The 17,794-nt window shown below is 34.8% G+C and overlaps 1 protein-coding gene across 1 annotated transcript; it reads left to right on the top strand.

Moving 5' to 3' along the window:
- The first annotated feature begins 2,903 nt into the window (after positions 1–2,903).
- LOC128240315 (probable transcriptional regulatory protein THEYE_A1868) lies at positions 2,904–13,882 on the top strand. The gene is made up of 7 exons (XM_052956908.1): positions 2,904–2,920; positions 6,399–6,774; positions 8,088–8,194; positions 10,259–10,389; positions 11,152–11,236; positions 11,887–11,985; positions 13,152–13,882. Exons 2-7 carry the CDS (start codon positions 6,411–6,413, stop codon positions 13,368–13,370), a joined length of 1,005 nt encoding a protein of 334 aa, XP_052812868.1. The 5' UTR covers positions 2,904–2,920; positions 6,399–6,410; the 3' UTR covers positions 13,371–13,882.
- The last annotated feature ends 3,912 nt before the right edge of the window (positions 13,883–17,794 follow it).

The following is a 17,794-nucleotide window of genomic DNA, read 5'->3' on the forward strand; positions in this document are numbered from 1 at the left end:
TGATATATACTATTTTCTGAAATCGAAGTCACCGTGTCTGCATTTTAAAGCGTGAATAATCCTTGTTTGTTTTGGCATGCGAACATCGTTTAAATGTATGATAAGGTGTATCCAATGCACAAGTTTGCTTGTTTGGGATGATTGGTGACCTATATCATTCAGATAATAAAAATGTAAACTAATATTACAAACAAGCGTATAATGCGGCATGTAAAACTGAAAAAATTGTCACATCACGTCCGATTTATTTTGAATAAAGAACAACACAGAGTAACTGCAAAAACATTATCTATAATTATGTTCCGGTCATTTAATATATACTTGGCATCAAAATTTAACATTACCGGGCCAATGGCATGTTTAATCAAAGATCGCTTCCCTGAAAGTGGCCATTATCAGAGTGACTGAGTGGCATTTGAGTGATAACTTATACACTGGTTATTCGGGCTAATAATATATATAACCATAAAATACAAAAAATGACAGAAAACCTTCCATGTGTCAAAATCAAACGCTTATCGATTTATCACTTTTTGAACTATATCCAGTGTCCGTTCCCACACAGTGTTAAAGTTTGTCGGTATATAGTTACTTTAATGATATATCAATATGAATTATGTAATGGTCATTAATGCATTACCCTAGTGTTAAACGGCATTCGTTAATACAATCTGTATGATCCTGATTACAAATGTTGATCCCTGATTGACTGAGAAAGTATTGGCAAGTTAGGAATTTTGGTCATTAAAATCCTTTCATGCAATTTACTTGAAACGAATAATCAGGGCAATCTGAAAAAGAAGTTAGACCCGGCTATGATCCGCAATGTAAATATGACCCCTCATAGACATACAGCGTATTGGTAATGTCTTGACAATATGTTATACAATTCACATAATACTTCATCCAATTGTTCAAGGCCATTCGAAAGGCATATCATATCCCCTGATTTTGATTGTTTAGTGAAAGTTTTAAGACAAGTCGGGACTTTCTGTCATGTATCTCAAAACCGTTCATGCAATTATCTTGATAATGTAACATTTTGCAAGTTATTACCCTAATTTCAACATGACATTGATGGATAATTCCTATCAACCACACTCAAAGGTACAAACCTATGGTATTACTCGACAGACTCGTGAACAATTTCTTGGATTAGCTGAAATTCACCCCTCGCTGATTTAAATAAGAAGTATGCCGCAAATATGATTAAGAGGATAATGTTGTTAAATTCAGATTGAAGATTGAATTTTATTTCACGAGCGGTCACAGAAAAAGAATATTTTTCTGTAACCGCGAGTATAAATAAAGTATTTAGTTACAACCAAATTGACTTTTTTCATCTTCACACGTTTAAATGAAACAAATGGCAGTCTTTGCCGCTTACAGAGCGTCTTATTTTATTACCGGAGTTTGATAAGGTGATTAGTTTTCTAAAACCTCAACTTAATGTAGGAAACGGACTCAAAAAGGGGTCCATATCAGACAGAAAAGTGTGTCAACTTTTTTGGAGAGTTCAAGGTGTTTGAGGACTGACAACTCGGTCTATGTTATAAGGAGTTCAAAATGGTTAAGGGACAGAAAAGTGTGTTCACTTCATTAGAAGATAAAAGGGTTCTAGAACAGATTTTGCGTCTATTTCTGGGGGGGGGGGGGGGGGGGATCAGAGTGTTAAAGGACAGGAATTGTGTCCACTTTATGAGGAGTTCAAAGGTTTGTAGGATAGAAAAGTTTGTGCACTTATTGGGAGTTCAAATTGTTCTAGGACGGTTTCAACTTTATTTGGAGGTCAAACAGATTTAAGACAAAAATAACTCCACTTTCAGGGGAGTTCATAAGGTTCTAGAAAAGAAACTGTGTCAATTTCATGAGAAGTTTCACGAAGGCATACTCGAAACTGCATGCAACAATGTCGTAATTAAGATCGACTGACATATTTCTTTATTAGCCTTCTTTTAGGCTAGAAGTAAGGCTTTTAATGACATATTGCTATAAAATGGTATTATGATATTTAATGTTTAACAGATGGAAATTCCTATCAATAAATGCTCATCTATGCGTGCAAATAATAGTAGAATAATCAAGCATCGATGTATATATTGCTTAACTATTATGTTATGTGCAAGAAAATGTTTATTTAAAGCTGATAATTATGTTCAATATTTTAGCCACACTTTCATTTTGGCTCGTAACTTTGTTTATATCCACAATTAAAGAAACAAACCCCTCGTTGTATTAAGCATATTAAACGCTTATTATAACATTGTCAAAAAGCAAATCAAAACAAAAATATATAATAATGGAAAACATACATATTGAATTGCTAACATATAAAGTTTTTATTCGCACCTTCCTATATGAATAAAATGTTATTTATATGATCAAGCTTCTAATATTTATTTTTGCGATGTTATATGAACAGAACAGAAAATGTGAGACTAATTTATTATTCGGGTTATTTTGGTGAGATGAGAATCTTTTTCAAAAAAGATAAATATCAGTTATTTATTTTCAGTACACTAATTGTTGAAGTTTCTGCCCATCTTGTCTTTGTAAGAATAAGTAAATTTATTTTTTATCTCAATGTAGGAAAAAAAGTAATAAAATACACCAAAACATGCACCTTTTTAACTAGAAACTTACATGGCTTGGTGATGTTTTAAGGTGCCCGATTTAAACTAATGCAATGCATCTACCGTTACCCGAATTCATTGACAAGACGAAACAAAACTGTTGTATATTTAAATGTTTAATGTCATATGAAAGTAAGCACGTGGACGTTAGTATTGATAAACACATGTAACACAAACATTGTTTCAAAAATACATAGATTTATTGATTACGTCAAAATTCATCTCAGGGGACATCACTGCGTTTGAAACTCAGTGTCTTTCAACGTGAACTGTTGTGTGCTACCAATGTGAGTCGCTAGCTTGAAGGACAAAAGTTTGTGAAATTTCATATTTAATGCGTGAAGCGAAGTAATTTCATACATATCTCAACATCTATGATAACTGGTATCTATTGATGAAAGTGCGTAGTTCATCATCGGCATTTTTGTCAAAACACATAAGTTAGTTATATGAATTATCCGTTTTCGGATTGGATAATTTTCGGATATAATTTCGTCTAGAGTAAACTAATTGTACATGTTTAAAAGCCCAACTATTTATCATTTATTGGATAAGAATCTGATCTCTTTATAACTCAGACCTTTAAAGCTCATGAATGTGACTAGTCATTCTAAAATGCCATCCTGGCTTCCTTTTATATTAAAGGAAAGAAGCCTGGACGGCATTTTAGAATGACTTGATTGGGTTTTACGGTCAGTAGTTCGGAAAATAGCCACAAAATGGGTGTACAGAGAATCTATTTTATGTTTCTTGCATACATACATGCATTTCTAAGTGTTTACCAGTTGTTTACTGTGGCCTGGAAATTTCGTGATACCTAAAGTAAACCTGGGAGGAAAAGTGCGCCCGGTGTGGGGCTCGAACCCACGACCGCCGGAACACTAGCATGGCGCTCTAACCACCTGAGCTAACTGGGCGGCTGGTTCTTACCCACAAACACTACACTCCTCCCCCCATTAACCTTTTTAGGCCGACAGAGGCACTCCTGCCGTTTACCGCTGCCACCAGTAAAGTTAACCTGGGAGGAAAAGTGCGCCCGGTGTGGGGCTCGAACCCGCGACCGCCGGAACACTAGCATGGCGCTCTAACCAACCGAGCTAACCGGGCGGCTGGTTCTTACCCACACACACTACATACCTGTGAATCTATGCCCAATTCAGAATAATATTTTAATGTATCATGATATTTAATTAAAAAAGTGATGATTTAGAAGAGCAGAAACAGAACAATGTACATGGCCAAAAGGTTAATACAAAATGAATGCAAACCTCAATACGGCGCTATCAATCAAGAACTATTTGATGTTCACTTCAAATTAATGCAAGTCATGACGTTGGTATAAATAACATTGCACGTGCAATTTGGTGGAATATCTAAAAACCAAAATTGCACTTCAAATTTAATTTCGGTTTGCAAGAAAGAACATCATTCACATGTACGTGGGCTGGATGAAAAAATCCGACCTCGAGGCACCCTGTGTGGCTGGTAACTTGGCAAGCCTCATGACCGGCTTCTTCACGTGCCTTTGGGTCAGATTTTTCCATCTGTTCCACATACCTGTGAAAAATACTTCTGTTCCCGGTAACGTCAAAACTCTTAACTGTAATGCTTAATTTCCATTTCAATTTAACAAACAGTAAAACATTACTTTCAAATGCACATAAAAATGAATTAGCCCTGCCAATAATACTGTTAAAGTACATTCAAACAATTTATTCAACAAGTGTTAATTGTTTACACCATGTAGGCAGACAACGCGAAAACTTTTTCTTCTTCACAGGACATTGCGACAGGTAAACACTGAAAGTTTACCTGTCGCACCAAATTTTTACCTGTCGCAATGTTACAAACAGTATTCAGTTACATCAGCCTAAACCTTGATTTTAAGCCTCTTTTTTAAATAAGTTTTGTAATTTCCCATTATAACAGGTTTAAATCATTTTGGTTAGATTTGTCTTACAGTACCATAATAAATTACAAAAAAAAAGCCAAACATAATGTAAAAAAATCAATATTCGGATCTTATAAATGTCATAATTTTTTTCTTCCCTTGCCTCCCAAAAAAAACTCATCTGGTTCGTCTACCCATGGAACAGCTAGATCTTACTCTTTTTATTCATCTTTAAATTAAAGATACAATACGGTTAAAAAATGTAACGAATTGTACTACTAGTCAAACTCAGGCACACCATTTATGCAAAAACGAAAGTAGAGTTCTTGTTATTGGCAATGTTAAACAGAGCGGAAAGAAAGTCAGCTCGGTATATTAATCATCATATTTAAATTAACACGATTGCCGGGAACCACTACATACGGAATTTTGTATTTTCCGAACATTTCCGTAAAATAAAAGTATAAGAGTACGAGCTGAAATCGGAACCTTACGCCTTTTATCGGCTTTTACGGAAACATGTCGAAACGGGGTTTACAAATAGTGAAACACGGTTTAACACGCTGAATAATCATGATATAAAAATAACTCTGAACATTTATTTAGAAACTGAAAGTAAATTTTCCGAAAATTAAACGGTGCTGACTTTAATTTTTCACCGGACATTGTGACCGACCAAAACAAAAGTTTCGTCGGTCAAAATTGAAATATACCGGACATGTCCGACTGTCCGACGGACATTTGCATTGTCTGTGTAGGTAAACTTCAAAACAAGAAGGCACTGGCTGACACCTGGCTATCTTATCATGCTTAATATAAGATTTTAATTTTAATTTAGCCAAAGAGTCAATAAAGTGTTTGATATAAGTTTTTCTTTGAGTAGCTTCTGGTATCATGAAATTTGGGATCAATGGCCCACTTAAAATTTCTGGTTTATTAGCACTGAGTATGAATGCACTAGTCTGCCAATACCAAAATTCTAAAAAAGACTCATGAGCGTCTATTTATATGGAAAGAACCAGCCACTGATAAAGCTTAATGCTTGTGTTCGGGTGGTCATGGGTTTGAACCCCACACCAGGCACTCTTAGACACTCTTAGACTCCCTGAACAACATCAGTAATACTGTATCGGGAAGCCATTAATTTTGTTGTCAACTTTATTTATTGATACCATAACTGTCATATTAAATGTGCAGGATCAGTGTCCTTTTAAGCATTGGAAAATAGACCCACAAATAGACTGTTGGCGCCCCTTGGCATGCACGTTTAATAAAACTTTTACAGTAGTTAGGGCATATTGTGTAAAATCTTAATAAGAAGGGCAAAGCTTGCTAGCCTTTTTAGTCATTAAGAATTTAGACAATATGTTCGAACTGACGTAGATGGTAATATGTTATCTGCAGGAGGGAAACCAAAGTATGACATCATGTCCAAGTTGTAGAACAGGGCCAGTATTCAATATTGAACTTATCCTTAGATATGCCTTAGTGATTCCATTTAGCCTATTGGTCTGCTATATATACAGGCCAATCAAAACACTTGGTCTCTAATCTTTAATATGAATTCAATATAAGTTGTTTATTCTTATCTTAACGATTAAGCATTGTACTTATTTGATACTTATTGGTAATCTCATTTGCTGGAAATGTAGGTGTTGATAATCTAAGTATTTTTAGACTAGAATATAACTTTAAAGTAAGGTGTATGAAAGAATGTATGCCCTGACCAGGGATTGAACCCCATACCCCTTGCTACACCAGCATACACCACAACTGCTTTGCTAATGAGCTAGCCTATCAGATAGGCTGTTGGATGTGCCTTATACAGCTGGTACAACAAATACTTACACTTCTTTTACCTGTCTGAGTTTCAGGTCCACAAAAAGATGCTGTCCACAAGGAACATCCCTCCCTTTATTGTCAGTTTTTGTGCTGATTCATCAAAGATGGCTTCAAGAGTGTCAACAGTGGCAAAGTGTGCAAATCCTATCAGACTACTGACTACAAATAACTTATTACCTCCTTCATCCAGTTTATGGTTCAGGTCAAAACTGTGTTCAAGGCATGAATATCAGAAATGTAAACACAATATTTCTCTTGTGTCATCATCATCATGTTTAGTGAATCAAAGACGTACAATGGCAGGACATTCTCATTGGCAGAATATTCGCCGTACAAAAACTGCTACGGATGCAAAGTTTGGAAAAGAAGTTTCTCGGCTTAATGGGATTTTGAAACAAGCTATACTTGGTAATTACATACTGCAATACATTGCTTAGAAAACTTTGAAATGAAAACTTCAACATTGCTCTAAAAAGTCTTTATTTAGGGATGCAAACCAATGGCCAAATTGATTTTAGAATATTTGGTATTTTGTTCGATCGATATTCGATTACCAAAATGAATCTTTTAGAAGTTGTAATAAACTATTATAAAAGCTTAAGTAATAGCTGGGGCCTTTTCACCATTCTTTGTTTTAGCTTGTACCCAATAACCCTGATTTTTTTCCCAAATGAGCCTTCTGAAATTCCCCTTTTTCAGAAAAAATGGCAACAAATACATTTTGAAAAAAAAAGAAGGCAAAATCATTTTTTTTCAATTCAAGTTAACAATGTGAAATAAGTTTGGTAAAGATCTTTGATTCCTTGTTGAATAGCATTGTGCATAACAGAGGGTTGTTCTGTAGGACTTGCATCCTTGTTCTGGGATTGACCTTTACTAAATATGACAATGGAAAAACCAAATCAAACTTTGGCAACCAAGACATCACATTGGTGTAAAGGCGGGTTCCTTAAAATTTCAACGCGTATGGTTATTTAAATGTACAGAAAATAGTTTAAACCTGTTTGATATCACCGTGGTGACACTTTGTAGTACCCGAATAAATATCCCTAATTAACATAATGATACATGTGTAGTGAATTGTCACCAATTTCATGTCTCTCGAATTAGGGGTTAATCGTCGTTAAAACAAAACAGGCAAACTTTATACACAACATCACAGCATCAATGTTGAATATAGGATCATGAGTCTCATGGTACATGCACAATCATCATCATCATCATCATCAACACCACCACCACCACCACCACCATCATCAACACCACCACCACCACCACCATCATCATCATCTTCATCGCCACCACCACCACCACCATCATCGTCATCGTCATCATCATCATTATTAATTCTTCAAATCTTTAAGCAGAATTTGAGGTGCTGTTACAGTATAAAGCTTCTGCAATAACCTAAGCAGCAATAGAGGCTTGTTTCAATAAATTAAGTAATGTGCTTGAATGGTGTGATATTTTTAAACTGTCTGTGGATTATGCATAAGCCAGAAGGCCGGAAGTTGGTAAACTTTTTTGAGCACTTGAGAAGTTTGGTAATCTTGTATGTTGGTTTGACTTGCACAATGTGTGGGCCTTAAAGTTGTCTCTCTGCCTGTGATTTCTCCAAAGGCACAATTAGCCTGTACTTTAATACTTTCAAAGAATATGTCATGTAGACTGTCTTTTTATTTTGCTATATTCTGTTAAATGTGGTCTTCTTTGTTTATCAGATGGTGGACCAGAGGAAAAGGGCAACAAAAAGATGACCGATGTCATTGAACAGATGAAGAAAGCGGGTGTGCCAAAACAAAATATCAAGAGCATGATTGATAACATAGTGAGTAACATGATAGATAACATATAGTAAGTAAACAGCTGATATCAAGAACAAGATTGTAACTGTTGTAAACAGCTGATATCAAGAACCAGATTGTAAGTGTTGTAAACAGCTGATATCAAGAACAAGATTGTAAGTGTTGTAAACAGCTGATATCAAGAACCAGATTGTAAGTGTTGTAAACAGCTGATATCAAGAACCAGATTGTAACTGTTGTAAACAGCTGATATTAAGAACCAGATTGTAAGTGTTGTAAACAGCTGATATCAAGAACAAGATTGTAACTGTTGTAAACAGCTGATATCAAGAACCAGATTGTAAGTGTTGTAAACAGCTGATAACAAGAACAAGATTGTAACTGTTGTAAACAGCTGATATCAGGATCAAGATTGTAAGTGTTGTAAACAGCTGATATCAAGAACCAGATTGTAAGTGTTGTAAACAGCTGATATCAAGAACCAGATTGTAAGTGTTGTAAACAGCTGATATCAAGAACCAGATTGTAAGTGTTGTAAACAGCTGATATCAAGAACCAGATTGTAACTGTTGTAAACAGCTGATATCAAGAACCAGATTGTAACTGTTGTAAACAGCTGATATCAAGAACCAGATTGTAACTGTTGTAAACAGCTGATATCAAGAACCAGATTGTAACTGTTGTAAACAGCTGATATCAAGAACAAGATTGTAACTGTTGTAAACAGCTGATATCAAGAACCAGATTGTAAGTGTTGTAAACAGCTGATATCAAGAACAAGATTGTAAGTGTTGTAAACAGCTGATATTAAGAACCAGATTGTAACTGTTGTAAACAGCTGATATTAAGAACAAGATTGTAACTGTTGTAAACAGCTGATATCAAGAACAAGATTGTTACTGTTGTAAACAGCTGATATCAAGAACAAGAATGTAACTGTTGTAAACAGCTGATATCAAGAACCAGATTGTAACTGTTGTAAACAGCTGATATTAAGAACAAGATTGTAACTGTTGTAAACAGCTGATATCAAGAACAAGATTGTAACTGTTGTAAACAGCTGATATCAAGAACAAGAATGTAACTGTTGTAAACAGCTGATATCAAGAACCAGATTGTAACTGTTGTAAACAGCTGATATCAAGAACAAGATTGTAACTGTTGTAAACAGCTGATATCAAGAACCAGATTGTAACTGTTGTAAACAGCTGATATCAAGAACCAGATTGTAACTGTTGTAAACAGCTGATATCAAGAACAAGATTGTAACTGTTGTAAACAGCTGATATTAAGACCTTTATTGCAAGAGCATGATTGAAAATGTAGTTAGTAAACAGCAGATATCAATTGCTTGATTTGGAAAATTGTAGACAGCTTATATCAAGAGCATGATTGGAAATTTATATAGATTCTTGACATTCACATATTTTATCAATCCTGTATGGTAATCAGTCTGATAACATTGACAAGGCGGCATATATTCTTGTGTGCTGTCTTGTAATAGTTCTTAGCTAATATAGATTGTGGGCAGAGCATTATTATAAGTGCAATTAATTGAGATAATGGTAATTTGAAAGTGGAAACACCATGTTTAACATTAACTGTTTTTCCTAGATGTAGATTACTAGCAGAGATAGAACGTTATTACTTTTAAGCATTTTATTAGGTGGTGTGTAAGTTTATTCATACTCTCACCTGGGCCTTGCCCATTCGGCAAGTTCTCTGTTAAGATTGTAAGTCATTTTAGGTTTTTGGAGCAAAGTGCACAAACAGAATGTAACCCTGCTTAGAGCTACCCTGGCTTTTTTACGTGCACCAGTGTATTGCACTGTCACACGGGACCCCCATGTTACCATTAGACCATGGATCCACCACATTTTGTTAGTATTTCAGCCAATGTCATTACTTCTTTTCCTTACACCTTTCTTTTCTAATGTTACTTCTCAATTCTCAAGCAGTGCAGCCACCCTTATCTGGCTGTGTCATTGGCACTTTGATTTTGTTTTTGACAAGTTTGCCTCATCCCTGAAGTAAATGCTTTATTTTTCAGAGATTACTTAACAAATGTTTCTTTACCTGTTTAACAGTGCAACAAATCTATGCAGACTGCATATATCGAGATTACTGGACCAAGGGGAGCCATTATTTTAGTAGAACTTCAAACTGCCAATGTCAAACATGATGAATTTGAATTGAGACATCTGTTGAAGAAAACTCTGTAAGTTCCATATTAGTAAAATTTTCTTCTTTACTGGCTTAGTTATACATTATATTTTGTACAAAGGTTATTTTTCTTAGAAGTTAGGTAGTATTTTTTAAACTAGATGTGTACATGTATGTGCAGCTAATCATACCTGATGTATAGCTAATAGCCTAATTGCACATGTGTGTGTAGCTTATTGTTCATATACCTAATTGTACTTGTCAAGTAGCTTATTGTACATGTACACACAGCTCATTGTACATGTAGGTGAAGCTTATTGTACATGTATTTGTACATGTAGCTTATTGTTTATGTATGGGCAGCTAATTGTACATGTGCATCGCATTGTACAAGTAGCTATATGTACATGCAGCTAATTGTACATGTGCATCTAGCTAATTGTACATGTATGTTTTGCTAATTGTACATGTACAATGTAGGTGTAGCTAATTTTATGTGTAGGAGTCATTTTTGAAATTTCAATTGTACTTTTTTGTTACAAGCATAAATTTCTTATGATCATGATATCCTCCCTTTTTGTTTCTTAAATACCCAAAATGAACACATACATTTACCTGGATGAAGATGTGCACATTCAGTAGCTCACAAGATTGCAGGTTTAAAACTTACTTTGAAATTGTTTTTCAACTCTAACATTCTCGTACCCCAGAGTAATGATGCAATGTGTGCCATAATTTATCATTATGAATTCTCTGATGAATGAAAGTGCTCTATAGTAATTAATGACATTATCTTTTGTTTTTAAATATTTTTCAGGGGTAAAGTTTCACAGACTATGATGTATTTGAGCGCTTTTGAACAGAAGGGTGCAGTATCAGTGCCTGTAACAGAGGACATGCAGGTAGATTTACACTCCTCATACGATTAATTTGATGAATAATTATCCTGGCATTGATATTCGTATGAACGTAACACCAGCTTTGTGCCAAAGCTTTAGTGTGGTACAGTTAGTGTGACATCTACTAATTAAGTGGCGTCATTGACATAATTATAATATATTTAAAGGCTTTGAAACATTTTTTAGATAGATTAATACTCTTTAAATGAGTGTTTTAGCATTTTGAATCATTAAATGATCAAGGCTTTAACTCCGCCGTAATTCATGAGTTTCATAACAAGTGTATCATCTGTAGCCTTTCTATGGACTTCACACAACGAAGAAAATTGCCTTCATCAGCGAGTTAACATACGGTTTTACAAATAATATGGAAGAGTTTGTTCATAATTCACAAAGCATTCATACACATACATTTGCTTGGATTTCACTTCAACAGTCCAATTAAATTTCAGTTATAAATAATTCTCATCAGAAAAGAAACTGTTTGAAGTGTTGAAACAGATTACAAAATGACCTAGCCATCGTGCTTTGTTTAACTGATTGACAAGAATATTTTGCGGTTAAATCATGTCTATTTCTCCTGGAATTTTACTTGGTTTAGGTGTACATATTAATATGACCTAATATCTGCTCTTTAATTGCATCTTTTGTAGGTGAGCAACATGGACCCGTACCTTGAAATTGCTATTGAAGTTGGAGCGGAAGATGTGATCATCACTAAGGATGAAAATAATGATCAGATAATTATAAAAGTGAGTTTGTTTGGTTTTAAACTGATTTTTTTCCATATATCAAACATGATTAATGAATGAACTTGTATGACTTTTTAAATATTTGTGGAACTACAGGCATTTAGGTTATGCCATTTCACGTATGTGACAACCATACATTACCTTTAAAATTTCAGTTCAAACCCAATTGATTTAAACAATGAAAAAGGTATGTCGCTCCGAAGAAAATTCACTCACTTTGAAGTTTGGCATGGTCAGTTTTTCAAGGAATCCATGTTGTATCAGGCCGGACGACAGCCTAGTTCCGGTCCGGCAAAAAATATATTCTGAGATATTTTTATTGATTTTTTTCTCGGAGTGCAGTTATTGGACTGAATATACTTTAAACAACTATAAATGATGTGCATTACTCAGACTTAAACAAAAAAAATCAATCTTAAATATCGAGAGGGCATCCTGGCCCACATCCTGTTACTTAGCATTTAGTTAGAATGTACATATAAGTCAACTCGTCCCTTTTTTTTATGTAAAACACATCTGATTAGTGCTACATACATAAACACACCAAAAACTAGCTCAAACTGATAGTCTGTGTCAGGTTTATAGTCTGTGTCAGGTTTTCCAGTTTCATTGAATGTCATCCAAGCACCTGTTCGTCTGTAATTTTAGGGCGTAAGGGCCAATCAAGTCTGTTTTCAAATTGTTTTTACTGAAGCTGGACTTTGATGGCATTTTAAGCATCAAATTGTGCAGTTCTACACATCTATACATTTCAAGTTCTCGCATTCAAATTTTTCACCAAATTTTGAAATTTTGCAGGTTCGCAGGAATGCAGAAGACTAAATGTTATCTTATTTTAAAATAGGCTTTGAAACCAGGAAAGGCATATTCTTATCAACCTGACAAGATAAATGCATTTAATAGTGATAATTTTATTTAATTTTAATTTAAAAAAGAAAGCCATACATTTCTTACCCAAAGTGACAATTTTTAAACAAAGGAGTTTGGTCCCCTAAGGTTATACCCTACTTATTGATTTCTCTTTACATTTAAATACAGACAGGCAATAATTCAGTTTGGAAAAAATGCTGTTTCTTTAGCAGGATAATCAAGAGAGTACAATTATTGCTATATTGTTCACAAAACAGTGAATTGATGCATACAGTGATATACTCTATTCATTTCAGTTCCACTGTGATCCAAAACATTTGCCCAGGGTTACATCTGAGGTTCAGGAAACACATGGACTAAATGTGACAAACACTGAAGTAGAGTTCACTCCCCTGAGATATTGTGTTCTTGAACATGAAGAAGACTTTAAAGCAGTGGACACTATTATACAAAAAGTTGAAAACTACACGGGGGTGGTGAGAGTGATTGATAATATCACTGTACCCGAGGAATAGATCAACATATTTCAATAAGATGTGCTTTGAGTTGTTTATGTTTTTGTTATTGTATGTCACATTTTTTATACTACTAAGGAAATCTGACACTTTCTATATGAACATACCTATTTTCAATTAGTTAAATTTATTTAATTATACAACGATTGTGAAACAAGCTATTGCAACTTATATTAATCACTCTCGTTGGCACGCTGTTGCACGAGAGTGTGGCCTTGTGTTGTGGACACTGGGGGAAACCGAAGTACCAGGAGAAAACCCTCTTGTCCGGCTTGGTTACCACTAACCAAACTCACATGCGCCCAGGCCGGGAAACGAACCAGGATCGCCTTGGTGAGAAGCGAGTGCGCTAACCACTGCGCTAACCGGACAACCGGTTTAATCTTAAAGCAATTGAGGGCAAATTATGTTTTCATCTTCTATGGGTAAACCACATAATTGTATTGATTGTGCAGAACTGTGTTACGCCTCACTTAAAATTTAACTAGTGAATAAAGAAGTTTCAATCATGAGTATGTGCATTTGTTTGGATGAAAGAACAGTTCCCCTTGTTTCTACTTAATTTTGTCAGAAAATGTACTAGTCAGGTGCGTAGCTAGGGCCAGTTTTGACTAAGCAGATCGATGCCTTGAGGGCATATTAAACTCTTCACACAACTGCGTTTTTGCGTACAGTCAGCTACACGCCTGCTAGTAATACACTTATAGACAAAAAAAATTCTTGATACACTGGGGTTGGGGGGCAGGGTCAATGTTTAATTTGATAAAAATGAATTCATACATACATACAGTAAAGAATATATTCTACATGTACAAGTTATTCTTATATTGAAGAATTTGAATCATTGGATTCGGTGCAAAAAACTTAATTTAAATTACTCGTAATCTAAAAATTCTGATTATTGAAGTCAATTGTTCATTTTTTGATGATAAGCAAATTCATATAGATAGTGTCCAAGTTCCTTTAGTATTTGTTACACAATAAAATTGTCATAGTATTTGACAACAGAGTGTATGTTCATTTTCATCTTGAAATCATGGTCTGTATCAATCCAAATTCATTAAAAGAAAGATTTTTTTGGAAGCACAAAAACACGCAGAGTTTGCATAACAAGTCTCGCTATAATTCAAAGAGTTCAATAACAGTTTGAAGTGCAAACACTGTGAATGCCCCTAGCCCCACCCCGGTAAAAGTTTGCAAAGGCATTACTGTTTGCGTTGGTGAAGGCATCACCAAATTATAGGCAGAAAATAATAGAAGTATTAAGCCCATTATGATGACTTATTGTATATGATTTATAAAAATAAAAGCGTTGAACGGCTGTAAGCCAGACAAGCATGTCTTTACTTTTTAAGCTCACCTGAATGCTCAGAGTGAGCTATTTCCATGGCTCACCATCTGTCCTCTGTCGATAATTGCTTAAAACGCCATCTCAACGGCCTGGCAAATTTAGATGAAACTTCACAAGGATGATCTTGCACTGTTTATTGTTAAATGACCCCTATTTATTTTGGGGGTCATCAGGTCAAAGTTCAAGGTCACAGTGACCTTGAAGGCAAACTCGACAATTTCTGGACCTATGGTTATCAAACTTGACATGGACGTTGGGCCTGACCAGAGATGATCCCTCTTGATTTTGGGTCAAGGTCACAGTGACCTTTTAACACAAAAAAGTTAAAGCTTTTCCCAGTGATATCTCAACAAAGCCTGGACTTATGATCATCAAACTTGACTAGGAGGTTGGTCCTGACCTGTAGAAGACCCTTTTTAAATGAAGGGGTCATCGGGTGAAAGGTCAAGGTCAGAGTGACCTTGAATGCAAAAGCTTGTCCGTGTGATAACTTGACACTGCCTGCACCCATGGCCCAAAATCTTGGATATCCATCCATATTTCATTCAATAGTCAAAATAATAAAATAATCCTGACAACATGGCGCTCAGGGGGAGGGGGGTGGGGCATAATGTTTGACAAACATCTCTTGTTACACACTTTATTCTTAAGAAGAAATTTTATTTTTACTAAATTATAAATTTAAAAAAAAAATTCAATGAAAGACTTTTCCATTGAACTTCATGTAGATTATTGTAAACTTCATGTAGATTATTCTAAGCTACAATCTTATCTTTTGTGTGGATAGTGAATAAGCCTTATATAAAGAAGAATTTGATTCTAAAAATTTGAAGGAAGGTTAAACTCTTTTACTCAGGTGAGCAATTAAGGGCCATCATGGCCCTCCGGTTTTTGAAGCTACAGCAATGAAATTAACACCATGCGTGCAGTTTTGAAAAGAAATATCAATGTCTTGCTCGAATGAGCTATTCTATGACCTTTGTCCTATTTTGCTATTATTTTTTTAAACTACAGTATTGAATTTTAGACCATATGGTACAGTTCTAAAAATAAATACCTGTATTGTGCTTCGAGGACCTACAAAATTTGACAATAGTCGGTCGTAGTTTCATCCCTAGGTGCATTGCCTTAAACCATTCTCATAAATACAGGTCTAAAACCTTAAAGCGATTTAGAGTCATCATGGCCCTCTTGTTTACAATTCTGTTCACAGGCAATAACAATCGAATCCAAAAAATAATTTCAAAACCCCCAAATTGTAACCGATAAATAGCCTGTCATTACTTAAAAGGAGATAATAAAAATTTATGTATTTGTATACACCTACATGTAGCTAGTTTCATAACAGTATCTGATATGTGCTAGGATAAATCAACATTGCCTTCATCTCGCAAGTAATTGCTAATGTAAAGTTAATTTAATGGAACCTGATGTTGGCTGAGGACGTTACGACAATTTGCTGTAAGTAAATTAAGGGCAGGTTCTTTTGGTCAACACATTTCCATTTTCTGCGTAAGTGGTCTTTTAATTCGTATAACATCACGTCATTCGGAATTCCTCTGCCGTTTTTATCGAAAACAATATCGGATGTATGCTGGTACATCGGTTGAAGTAGTTCATAAATTTTGAATTATATCATTATTTAAATGTAGTGTTATAGAGTGGTATTTATTGATCTAAGTTTAAATTGATTGCTAGTGAAGTGAATTATTGCAAACATAATTAAGATTCTCAAGAGTTAAGTCATAAAGTTTAACTGCTAAATATAATTACTACGCGACCTACTTGCAGCGGACTTTAACTACCGCCTTTTGAGTATGTAAACCGTCCAAATACATATGAGGTTGTTTTCGATAAAAAAAAATATTCACTGTTATATTGAATGAAAGATTAAAAGCGTGGGCGGAGGAAAATAGTATATTGACAGATGCACAATATGGGTTTAAAAATAAGTACAGTACTGTGGATCCTGTTTTTATTTTGCATTCATTGATTCAAAAGCAGTTTGAAAGAAAGAAAAAGCTTTACAGTTGTTTTATTGATTATAAAAAGGCTTACGATTGCATTGATAGAAACAGACTCTGATATAAATTTATTAAGTTGGGAATTGATGGTAAAGTTTTATCCCTAGTAAGATCAATGTATAATGAAGTGAAACTATGTGTAAAACACTTAGGAACATTATCAGATTTTTTTAATAGTGACATTGGCCTATTTCAAGGAGAGATAACCTCGCCGATATTTTCTCTCTTTCTTAATGATACTGAAATGCATTTACAAGAAAACCTTGACGTCGGAATTAACATTGACCATATTTCAATTTATTTGCTGCTTTTTGCCGACGATGCGGTTATTGTATCAGAGACTAAGGCAGGATTGCAGAATTCTCTAGTGTACATTCATACTGTCGCAAATGGAACCTCACTGTTAATATAGATAAGACTAAGGTAATGGTGTTCAGGAAGGGTGGAAGACTAGGTATTAATGATAAATGGTTTTATGACAATAAGGAAGTGGAAATTAGCTCGTTTAATTATTTAGGAATTGTATTTAGTAGTGGCGGTGCATTTATGCAAGCTACAAAAAATTTAGCTGGAAAGGGGTTGAGGTTACTTCACTCTTTGATGGCGCTAGTCCGTAATATTAAAGTGCCAATAGATATAATGTTTAATCTTTTTGATGCATACGTATTATCAGTCCTTAACTTTGGTTCTGAAGTCTGGGGTTATATAAATTCGGACGTGGTAGAAAGAGTCCACAAAAAGTTTTGTAAATGGGTATTAAATGTGAAACAGTCAACACATACTTTGGCTTTGTACGGAGAGTTGGGCAGGTTCCCATTGTATATCGAAAGACATGTAAGAATGGTGAAATATTTCTTAAAACTTCATATAGTCAAGCAAGATAATTGCATTTTAAATGTTATATTACAGGATCAAATTTATAGTGTTGAAAATCATTCTTCTACGAACTGGGCATCAAAGGTTAAGGAAATTCTCCAATCATCCGGTCTTTATGAAATATGGTTATACCCTGAGTCGATAAAAATGGACGTATTTGTTCCCGTACTAAA

The sequence above is a fragment of the Mya arenaria genome, chromosome 1 (genome assembly GCF_026914265.1).
Source record: "Mya arenaria isolate MELC-2E11 chromosome 1, ASM2691426v1".
Classification (NCBI taxonomy): domain Eukaryota; kingdom Metazoa; phylum Mollusca; class Bivalvia; order Myida; family Myidae; genus Mya; species Mya arenaria.